General features: G+C 48.3%; 1 protein-coding gene across 1 annotated transcript in view; it reads right to left on the bottom strand.

Moving 5' to 3' along the window:
* The window catches only part of CADPS (calcium dependent secretion activator), a 207,493-nt gene extending 198,484 nt beyond the window's left edge, over positions 1-9,009 (bottom strand). Inside the window, exon 1 of the mRNA XM_066327272.1 lies at positions 8,629-9,009. Within this exon, the coding sequence (XP_066183369.1) occupies positions 8,629-9,009 (381 nt within the window). The remainder of the gene's footprint in view (positions 1-8,628) is intronic.
* Between the last annotated feature and the right edge of the window lie 3,219 nt (positions 9,010-12,228).

The following is a 12,228-nucleotide window of genomic DNA, read 5'->3' as shown; positions in this document are numbered from 1 at the left end:
TGTCCCTCTCTGAGGGGCTCTGAGGAAAGCCCCTCAGCAGTCCCAGGGGCTGCTCCCCTGTGATGTGGAGGTGGGAAAAAACTTGTGGGTTGTGGTCCCATGTTGGAGTGCTTAAAGCATTAAAATCCTTCAATGGGATTGAAGCCTTCTGCACCTCAGAGGAACTCCAATTTAGCATCATGTGCCTCAGTAATTTAACAAATTGCCCAAGAAAGGGAGAATGGCTTCCTACAGGAGTCAGCTAGCCCCGCAAACTTCAGGGATTGAAAGCACACACAGCAACTAACAGACATCAGTGACTGCTACAAACTTACAGAATCTGCAAACTCCCACTGCCATCCTCTCCAACTCAATGGGTTCTCAGGACCAAATGCAAATGCTAGGAATCAAATTCAAATGCTAGAGCAAGTACTGCTCTTTACAATGTAACCTGTGAGACCTTTTCAGCAAGCCAATTATTAACAAATAGCTTCTTCTATCAGTAGCTGCTCAACGAGTGTGCCTGGAAAACAGCCTTTCCTCCTTATTACTAGACAATCCCAGGCAATTGGGAGCCAAACCACTCTCTCTTATCCCTGCTCCAAGAGACTGAACTGAGCCTGTGCACACCACGGTGCTGCAGCTGCTCTGGATACAAGGGCTCTTTCTCCTGCAGAAGTGCATCAGGCAACAACACCCTAAACAAGTACTTCTGTACTGCCAAACAGTTACTGATTTTATTTTTCCCCTTAAATTCTTCACCTGGCTGAAGACATACAGTGAATGATAGACTTGCAGCAAGAGGGTCACTCTGCTCCATGTTTGTACAGGATCAGATCCAGTTCATAAATTCAGGCAACAACACCCTAAACAAGTACTTCTGTACTGCCAAACAGTTACTGATTTTATTTTTCCCCCTAAATTCTTCACCTGGCTGAAGACATACAGTGAATGATAGACTTGCAGCAAGAGGGTCACTCTGCTCCATGTTTGTACAGGATCAGATACAGTTCATAAATGTTAATCCTAAATCATCAAGTGTGGGTCTTAATTCCACTGCAAAAAGGAGCAGAAGGTGTTCTGCAGAGGGTCTACACACAAAGCTAGATCTAAAGACTATTCATTTTAGAAAGTCTAAAAGCATCCTGTCCTTATGTGAATGTCACCCTAACTGAGCACACGAGATCACAAAAGGCCAGTGCTGGACCATCAGCCCTGTTTGTCAGGGTATTACACAAATACATTGTGGCATCAGCCCAAAGTCCTACCAAAGTCAGTGGGTTCTTTCAAGATCTGCACATTGCATTGCCAATCCCCAAAGATAAACACCACAGCACCATCACTAAAAAATCCCACCCTTCTGGCCTGGAAAAAATGACTAAATGTAGATTTCATTAAGTTTCTTCATCAAATATTAACATTTAGGTATGAGGAGATGCCCATGAGGGTCACTATATACTTGACACTACTAAAAGTCCAAGCTCCCAACCTTACTGTGAAGTAGACAGACAGGTTTTGAACTACAACAATTATAAACACAGCATCACTTACCCCAAGCTGAATAAATATTTGCATGACACTTTGATTCAGGTGTTTAAATTCTAGAAAATGCCGGACTTTATCAGCCTGAATCACAGACAAACAATACCAAATATTATCACTAAAAGCACCTTCTCAAACAACAATTTCAAAAGGTTAACATCAAACACTCAGCGACTGCACTTGATGTCCTTTTATAAAGAATGAAGCCCACACAATTCAGAGGAAAACCTGGTTGAAGCAACCCAAATATCCTGTACTGATAAATAACATCTTCCTAAGCAAGTACCAGGCTAGGATGCTCTGTGTATTTTTGTCAGAACCTACAAGATAACATGTACGGGAACCCCCCAGGAACTTTCCATCTCATGCATCCCTCCTCTCCCATCCTCATGAAGAGGCAGCTGGACCTTGGCGCATGCTCTTCAAGAAAGGTGGCCCAATTCTGACCCACAGGGAGCTGGTGGTGCCACTTGCATAAGGAGCATCCAAGATGAGGAGACAATTCTGATTGTCCTGCCATGCCTGCACCACGCTCTAAAAGATCTGGGTAGGAGGTGACCTCCCCTTGGACCTCATCCTGTTCTGTTTCCAGGAAGGGAAGACCTTTGAGGGGCCATGCGTCAAATCCCACCACCCTCCTGGGTGGCAAATGGAGAAGAGCAGCTCACCATCAGGGAAAGTCCCTTTTGTCTGCGGTTTTAAGGGAATTCTACTGTTTTAATTAGTCTTAATTCTCAAAGACACACTAAAATATTTCTAGAGATCATTTTGTGGGTGAAACCCTGGTGCTGCTGAAGCCACTAGCTGGATTCACATCAACACACTCCAAACAACAGCTTTATTGATCATACTGTATTGATTGGTCTTAACATACTGATCAAGTTTACATAATGAAATACAAATAGGATTTTTACCTTGTACCACTCTGGACTACAGCACTGGCAGTAGCTCTAGGGTTTGTATAGATATACTTGTGATGGCTCAGCTGCTACTGCTAAACAAGCTAAAACCAAATTACATATTTCTCCAGCTAACAAAAAATTGCATAGGGAAATGATTTGCCAACCACTTTCCACATAGGTAAATGGAGAACAAGTGACTCACCATTCAGCAGAAGGAATTACAAGTTGTGCAAGAGGCAAAGTGCTTCAGGGAGAGTGTCTAGACTATGCAAAGCAAGGCCATAAATTACACCTTTTGAAATGATGTACTGTAGCAGGGCTTGGAGCTGCATGATCTGATAAGTCTTCTCCACTCCTAGTTCGTAACATCTCTGGCGCAAGAGATGCCACCCACAATAATTGAAATGTCAGGCTATGGATCAGGAATTGCAAAGTTTTACAACAGCCAAAGACCAAGCTCACAGCCTATTTAATTACCCACTTCACAATCCAATAAACTGTGAGTATATAAATAGCCAAAGTATGACAAATATTTAATATCTCCTAGAATTAAATTAAGATAAGGCACTGGCAAAATAAATGATAAGTGTTTTAACTGAAAACAACCATTTTCTGCAGATTCCAGACAATCTGAGCATAGTAATCACATTCTGCACTCCACACTGCTAAGCAGAACAGCATCTCAGACATGCCAGACCTTCCTTGCTGTGGTGATGTTCTGCAAGCAGGCTCACCTTCACTTCAGGGTTGGCACAGAGCTGGGGACAGCCCCAGCCAAGAGCCCAGCCACACATACAGCTCTCATTTGATGGTGGCAGTGGCCTGTGCCCACATTAAGCCATCTAAGTGATGAAGCCAGACCCAAACTACTCTTCCAGGTTCGTATAGGCATAGCACTAACAGTTATCCTGCAAGCTTTGCTGCAATTACAGAGCTGTGCATGAGGTTCAACTCGTATTCCAGAACTGCATCTACTTCTTAAATAGCACTAGACAGCAACTGAGGGACAGACAGAAAACAAGCACAGCATTGTCTTTACCTCTCCTGCCCTGCAGAGCTGAGAAAACCAAAACTCTCCAAGGGTTTTTAGGGACCAGCAGAGCAGAATCTGACCACAAAAACAAACTCCTCCAGCACAAAGCTGCTAAAACAGGTCCAAACACCACTTGAGTTCAGGGTCTGTCCCAGAAGAATAATGTGTTGGTGGTTTTACGAGAGAATCTGCAGAAGTATGGCATGAGAGTAGCAATCCAACTCATGATAAGGAAGAAGTATGTGGTTATTTGGAAGGCTGCACTAGCTTTACTGTGTCCTAAATGCTGTAGCATCTGTGTGCCTGCTGAAATGGCAGAAATTCATTATTTTAAGATGCACTGTAACCAGTTTAACAGTTTCTGACCCCTCACACCTGTTCTGCATTAAGCACTGTGCTTAAATCAATCACCATTCAGCAAAGCACAAGCTTAAGCGCTTTGCTGAATTTGACTGAGAATTTTGCTAATGCACCTGACGTCATCCCACAGGCTTACACAGGGACCAAATCATGAGCCGCTTCTCCCAGGAGTAGCCCTCGTAATCTGCAATGTATCTGGAACTTTTTTCATCCCACTGGGAACTGATTTACTCTCCTGCCTGCCTACTCCCTTGCTCTGCAGGAAGGAAAACAGGCAACGGCAGCCACGACTGCAACAATGTCTGACCTAATGTGCTCTCCATATTTTATCTCCTAAAAGGTTTTTCTGCCCCTTTCCCAACAAGTGTTTTCTGTTTACGCTATTTTGACGGAACAACCACCGATTCCAGGGCTGTCCTGTGCCTTTTGACTGCCGTGCTGCAGAGATATTTAGCAAGAGGTACAAGCCACATCCAAGGATGCTTGGTTTGCACCACTACAGACACACGCCTTGTCCAACATCCCTAGGCTGCCAGCTGAGCTCTCTTCCCAAAGGCTTCAGACACATGGGAACAAGTGGGAAGAGGCACCAAGCACAGCTGGTTGTCTCAACTCTACGTCCAACAAATCAGCATGAGCTAGAGAAAAGACCACACACATCCTGGGCAAGCAATTATCAAGCTCAGTGCCATCTGCAGTAATAAAACACATTGTTCTGATAGCCACGGAGCTGGCAAAGCCACTTTCCTCCTGAGCTGCGGCATGAGGCTGGAGCCTTCCATGTCCAGCAACATTGTAAGCTCTGATGGGAGTTTTTCCTCCACATTCAGTAGGTCTCTTGCTCAGATTTCCCAGTGTCTAGTAAGGGCTGCCCACACACTGCACCTTCCTCCCATCTGGGGTAGAAGATAAAAATGAAATCTCCCTATTTTCACCAAGCTTTACAGGGATGAGTATCTTGCAGACCACTGTCTGCATCACAAATGTGCTTGGAATTCAGCGGTGGCTTAAAAAAGAAATCCAAGTGGGAAGTAAGACAGCACAGGCAGGTATCTAATAAGACTTTTTCTTTTCCCTTAGGAAATACTGCTAGTGAGATGTAAATAAAAGAACCTACAGGTAGACATCACAGATGTGTAGTACTCAAGTGGAGCCTTACCTCATAAACATCAAAATAAACCCAAAGCAGAGGTGTGGACCTGAACACACTGATCTTAAAAAACAGTTTTTCCTCTGTTGCTGAAATTTCTGGGGTGTCAGGATAAGAAAAATACCAGTTCTGAGTAGCATCTGCTTAAATTCACCTGGAAATCCAGAACACAGAGTTTGCTGCCAGTGTAAACAAGCAGTGCTGTCATGCCCACAAGCAGTAAATACCCAGCTACACCACCCATTCACACTTTTCCACTGCTCTCTTCGCTCTCATATACATTCCAATTTATCAAACAGCAGGTAATTACCTTTGTGGTGCAACAGCACCTTAACTAGAGAGTTCCCTTTATTCCAGGGTGGTTCATGGGTGCTGCAGAACTCCAGGCTGCATTTTCCAGCTTCAAAGCACTACACCTGTGTGTGCGGCTACACGACTGGTGCCTGCTGTGCATTCACAGCACCGGAACACACGGCCCCCGGGGCACCAGCCAGCTCTGACACAGCAGCACTGCAGGATCAAGGAGGGAGGATTACACACCTCAGGGATCTACAGCACAGGCAACAACTTCAGTACTGGGACCACAACAAAATCAACACTTTCGTATCTGAGAAAATTGTAAAGTGAAGATATTAGAAGCTGCCTGGGCTCTAGGAGCCTGGCAGGGGGTGACTGCAACACAGCCCATCTCAGCTGCGGTGGGGATGGGTTGGCTGTTATCAGGTAACCCAGCCAGGAATCCACTCTCCAGGGCAACAGCTTCACTGCCTCACCTGCAAATCCATGGTCACCTGCCTGGGCTGTGCAAGGGGTCGCAGCAGCTCACTGCAGGGAGAGCAGTGAGCCAGGTGAAGCCAAACCTCATCCCTCTCCTTCAGCACTGGGCAGAACCTGCTGAGCAGGGATGGGGACAGGTCCCCAGCGCTCACTGCTGCACAGTTCTACCCAGACCCCTCTGTGGTGGCACCTCCCTGCCATGGGTGTGGGGCCTGAGCAGCCTGGCATGAAGCCAGGTCCCCTCACCCGGGCAGGGCCCCAGTGGCTCCCAGACACCCTGTCCATGGGCACTGACTGCAGCGGGCAGGATGGGCAGGGTCAGGCCCTGGCATCTGCAGGGGTCCACAAGTGCACTGGATCAAGCAGTCTCTCTGTCCAGCACCACTGGAAAGGAGGGAGCGTGGTCCTGCACCCCAGCCTGGAGACTGCAAATGGCAATGCTTGGGGACCTTCTGCTCCCTGTTTCCTCAGGGATGAAACAATTCCCTGACAAACTGCAGACTGTGAGGGTGGAGAGGCAAATGGCACATGGGAAAGGAAGCAGTTTATCCCTCCTCTGCTGATGAGCAAACTGACCCAGCAGCCCCTCTTAGAGCAGAACCAAAATCCAGTTTTCTCTCACCTTTCCCCTAAGAAGTAAAATGCCTTTGTTCCACTCTGGTGAGTCTTGAGCGCCTGATACTTTCATCATTACTGAAGACCCAACCAATACACTGCAACTGAAGCTTGGTGCTCAAGAGGGATCAAGTCCTGCACCTTCACCCTCTGGTCGCCCTCCAGCCAGAGAAGGAAGGGTGCAGCCCAGAGGGATGTGTGAGGAAAGCAAAGCAGAGGAGCACATGAAGCTCATCAACAAACTCAAGGCTCTGGTAGTCCTTTAATTGACTTCAACTGGAGTCATGGCTAAGAAAAAATAGCAAGTATCTACTCCCAGCATGACAACTGAATATAAGGATATAGAGAAGACAAAACCCCAGAATTAATTCACCTTTTAAAGGGTGAACTCGATTTCACATGTGTTTTCACGGTAAATTTAGCTTTCCCAACTCCATTTCACTGCTAAGTTGAGGGGAGATGGTCAGCCCTCAAGACATACCTATTTTAGCTATGTTAATAAGCCAGAAATTCATCCTTATGTTCGTCATTTCACAGAGAACAGATTATTTCCTCCCAAGATCATGTGTAACTTCCACATACCCTTGAGTATTGCTGCCATTTTGTAATTCTTCTCATTACTCCTCATTTCTTTGTTTCACCTGCACTTTATTCCTCAGCTTTTCCTTTCCCTTCTCTTGTCCCTTCGCAATGGACTATTTTGATTTCAGGGACTATAAACTGTCCTTCCCAGCCACTCTTCTCCGAACTGCTAAAATGCTGCATGCTTCTTTGGATAAACTACTTGTCAATCTCACTTCACTTTTATGTGAGAAACAGTTGCAAGACTTACTTGATTTTATTTCTGTGACATTAACAATCACGTAAGTTTCATTCTCTTTCTCTAAGGCAAAGAAGTTCCACGGGGAAACAAAAGCCAAAACAACTCTGGAAATTCACAATCTGTTTCAAAGCATTGTAGGCAAAAAAGAACAGATAAGAGAAACTCCAAACCTGGCTATAATTTCAGCTATGTACTTTGCTCAGCAAACAAAAGCAGATCATTCAACCTTCCAGCAACAGATTGTCCTATATTGCCTTTAAACTACATGATACAGTACGGATACACTTTCCTACCTCCGTATGTTGCAATGACTAATAATAGTCCCGTGGTGTAGCAGAACTGAATGTCGTTTGCATCACTACATCCAGGAGTCTGCCTGAACTGTAAAGGTCATTTGTGAACACAGAACAGTATCAAGGCTGAAACTACAGTCTAAGAAACTGAACTGAAAATGGTGACAAAAAGTCAGCCAGCTGTTTCAGAGAGCTACATTGTACCACAGACCTAACTCTGCCTGCCACAGGAAAAAGTTGGCTGCGTTTGACTGAAAGATGCCTGTGTGCAGATGCAGAAAAAACTTTATTTCTACCCTGGCCCACGAGCTTGTGCCTCAGAGGAGAAACAAGCTCCAAGACAGGTCCTGGAGATGGGGAGCCCAGGTGAAGCACTCCTGCCCAGCCTCTGCCTGGAGCAGCACGCGGCCCTGCTATGGTGACACACTTGGGGAGGACGAGTCAGGACTGTGGCAGAGACTTCATCACAAACCTCTGCTGCTGCGTTTTGCCGGGAAGCTGGTCTTGGGGAGATCACCACACATAAACACTTGGAAGAAGTTGAAATGAGACTCAGCAACTCCCCAAGTCAGTGCCAGCACTCCCAGTTAAGCAAACTTTGCAGTAAGCATGGAGTTGTGGAGTCTGTTGCAGGAGGCAACAGCATGTGCCTGGTGATTACATTATAACCCATTTCTCTCGACAACCTTCAAATGGCCAACATCCCAAACTTCCCGAATCCCGATGTTGCGTAACTAGAAGCAACGATGTATGTCACCGCGCCGGCTCTGTGTGGGAGACCATGTCGGGGAGCAGCACGGAGGGTGACAAAGGGTCAGGGGGCTTCCCCGAGCCCCGGGACAGGGCTGCTGCCAGCAAACCGCAGCACGTGGGCCCAAGGTGCCCTGTGCCGGGAGTGCCCTTGGGGTGCCCGGGAAGCTGCAGGCCTGGGGAGCAGCAGGAGAGGCGAGGAATGGGCAGGGATGCACACCGAGGGGTGTGTAGAGGAGCGTGCAGAGGGTTAAATCAACAGCGGGTAGGTAAGAAGGGGTCAGGCAGGTGGGTGGATGTCAGGGGCAGGCAGCGAGCAGCCAAAGGTGGGTGATGGAGAGGACAAGGCAGGGCCCGGCCGGCAGGGCAGAGCCGGGCAGGGCAGGGCAGTGCACGGCCGGTACCTTCTGCTGCCGGCGGGCCATGTCGGTGGGCTGCTTGGCGTTGAAGGGGTAGGCGATGCAGCGCATGACGAAGACGTAGAGCTGCAGCTTCTTCTTCCTCTCCTCCTCCTCCCGCTGCAGCCGCTCCAGCTCGTCCTTCTCTTTCTCGCTGGCCACCGAGGGGCTGGGGCTGGCGGGCCGCGCCGCGCTGCTGCCGCGCCCGCCGGGCTGCAGCCCCCCGGCGCTCCCACCGCCACCGGCACCGCCGCCGCCGCCGCCGCCCGGGCCCTCGCCGGGGCGGCTGGGCGACAGCCGCGCCGCGGCGGGTGCCAGCGGCTCCTTGCCGCTCTCCTCCTCCACCAGCTCCTCCGACTCCTCCTCGCTGGACGACGGGTCCAACATCGCGGCGGCGAAGGCTGCTCTCGGCCGGGCGAGCTCCGGGCTGCGCTGGGCTGCGCTCCGCTCGGCGCAGCCGTGACCGTGCCCGGCTCCGGCTCCGCGCGCCGCCGCGCTCGCGCGCGCCCCGGCCCCGCCCCGGCCCGGCCCCGCCCCGTGCGCGCGGGCGCTGGCCGCGGTGCTGCACGCGCGGGCCGAGGGGAGCGAGCGGGCCCCGCGCATGCCCGGTGGGGCGCGCCGCCGCCATGGCCGCGGGTGGCGGGGAGGTGCGGGCTGATGGCCCGGGGGACGCGTGTGCCCGCGGTGTCCCCACAGCCGCGCTAAGGCATCGCGGTGCCCTCGATGTCCTCACCCAGGCACCTCTCTGCCCGCGGTGTCCCCACAGCCCCGCTAAGGCATCGCGGCGTCCCCGATGTCCCCACAGCCGCACACAGGCACCGCTGTGCCCTCGGTGTCCCCACAGCCCCCCTCACACAGCACGGTGTCCCCACAGCCCCACACAGGCACTGCTGTGCCCACAGTGTCCCCACAGCCCCGCTAAGGCATCGCGGTTTCCTCAATGTCCCCACAGCCGCACACGGGCACCGCTGTGCCCTCGGTGTCCCCACAGCCCCCCTCACACAACACAGGTGTCCCCACACAGGCACTGCTGTACCCGCGGTGTCCCCACAGAACCCACTGTCCCTCCGAACCTCCTGAACCACACACTGCTGTGTCCTCAATGTCCCCATGGACACCAATGTCCCTGCTGTGTCCCCGCTGCCCCCGCAGCCCCACACAGTCATTACTGTGTGCCCCAGCCCCACACAGTCATTACTGTGTGCCCCCCTCAGAAGCCTGAGGCACGCGAATCCCCCGCAGACCTGAGGCTCGCAGAGTTCATTTTCCACCAAGCAGCTCTTCTTGCGCCTCAGTGCAACTAAAAGTCTTAATCGAAAAGTGATATTGCTGATAAATGTTTCATCTAAGTCACTAATGATTACATGTGTAATGATACCGTGGTGTTCTGCTTTGAAGATTACCTGGGGCAAACTGGGGACTTCAGGAGCCGCTCTGAGGGATGAGTCAGTGAAGACATCGTGTGCTCAGTGGTTTAATTTTTGGTGATTTCCAGATCTGACTGAGACTTCATTTACATGCATTTGTGGTCGGTGGGTGTTTTCAAGGTTTGTTTTTTCTACTCAATTAGCAGTGCTTCTTTTCTAAATGTCAAAATACCTGTCACCTGTTAATTTATGTTAATAAACATTTAGGAAGAATAGATAAACATTGGCTCATGGTGATGGGGCTGTGAGAATAGCTTGCGGGAAAGGAGATAGGCACTGCTTCTCACAACGTGTTCCAGCGTTTTCACAACTGGGTTTCTGAGCTTCTTGCCTACTTCTAATTAAAAGCTCAGTGTAGCAGATGAGTCTGGGAAAACTTCTGGGCCCTACATTTCCAAAAGCCATGAGAAGTAGCTGAAAAATTGGTGTAGAGAGTGAAAATCTGCTTTCCCCATTTCCATCAGCCTTGTCTGCTAGAGCTGTGGCATTCTGCACATCACCTTGCCATGGTGTCTGTCCTGCCAGCAACGTGGGAAGACCTGGGGATGACAAACTCTCTGTGCGGAGGAGCAAAATTGTAAAGTTTCCACAAAGTTTTCTGTTGAAAGGAGCTGGTCCGAGCTGAAGTGAGGAAAAGATATTTTAGCCCCTCTCAGACTTTCTCAGTGTCACTTCATTTCATGTCTCCCTATATATTTTTCCCAAACAACCAGAAGTACCATGACATCATTGCTGTGATGCAAATAACCCTGCTTGCCCAAGGTGTGCAGTTCTGCTGCCAGTCCCTTGCTAGGGGATCAGCTCATACAGCACCTGTGAGTGCCATTTGGCCCCTAACATTGCTAATGCAAGGATAACCACTAGAAGGGTGATGGGATGTCTCAAAAGTCTCTTCCTCAGCAAAGTTCTCTAATTTTTTTAGTTCTCTAATTTTTTTCACTGATGCCATTTTTATAGTATCTATCAGAAGAAGAAAAAAAAAAAACACCTAGTCCTGAGTCCAGTTGTGCCAACTATGAACACAGAAAAGATTGAATAAATTACATCCATGCCTATGATGATATTATCTATGGGTGATCACACAACAGAGGAGAAAGCAGAAGTCTTTGGGATTTTCAAGAAAGAAATGTCATTTATGGTATAGGAGAATGGGAAAAAAAAACTTGTGACATGAGGCTGCAAGTGCTCTCCCTCATAGTTGAGGAAGCAGATATTCAGAAGCTGCAGCTCTCTGTCTTCCCTCTCCTGGACAGCACAGAAACAAAACTCTCTCCGATGATCAGAGGAAAATTAGACCATTTTTTATGAAAGGTTTTCTTTCTGTGGTGATTGCTCTGATTGTTGAGGTAACTCTGCAGAGGTGGATTCATTAGATGAAAGCAGCTGGGTATGACAGAAATAACTTTTGCTGGTAGGAACATCACAGACATTGAGTATCTGACTATAAAGACAGATTGACTTTTCTGACAGACTGTCAGAAAAGATTCCTTAAATTAATTGATGTAAAATAGATACATACAACCACAAAAAACATGCATGTTCTTTTTTAAGAGCCTTCAGAAATATATTTATCCTTTAGTGGGTGAGATTTGGCTCACTAGAGAACTTTGAACTTGGTTATGTTTTGAAAGGCCCGACTGAACATTGAGGTGTGGTTCATCTGGAAGTTTTGCTGGTCCAGAGAAGCAGGGACACATCACAGTCAATGTGGTCGACACTTTATTTCCTTAATTCACACAGCTGTGTTTTCATAATGACTGTGTTTGAATGTATAGTTACAACATGCATGCTTTTTACTGAGTAAAGGAAAGAATCGGGTCAAAAATTCTCAGGCCTCTTGCTTTTTCTTTGCCAGTTGCTGTATTTGTCCAGAAAGATGTATGCAGCTTCCCCTAAAACATCTCTCACTTGCAGTTGTTTGCATCTTATTGCAAGGCAGTCTGTCTGGCATCGTGCAGGAAGGGAAGCAGTGGAGTGATTATGAAAATTATGTGTGCCTAACTTCCAGTGGTATTATTTCATGGTAGGTACTTGTGTAATTACCCATCACAAGTGGGTAAATGTAGATAAATAAGAGCATTAGCTAAGTAATTTTTGATTTATATTTGTTTTTATTGCTGTTTTCTCTGGATGCTTAAAACAAAGGCTCTTTGGGTTAAAAGGATGGCTAATGTTGGGT

This window comes from Sylvia atricapilla, chromosome 11 (assembly GCF_009819655.1).
Source record: "Sylvia atricapilla isolate bSylAtr1 chromosome 11, bSylAtr1.pri, whole genome shotgun sequence".
Classification (NCBI taxonomy): domain Eukaryota; kingdom Metazoa; phylum Chordata; class Aves; order Passeriformes; family Sylviidae; genus Sylvia; species Sylvia atricapilla.
Note: the sequence above shows the minus strand (reverse complement) of the source record. Positions and strands in the feature narration are given on the sequence as shown.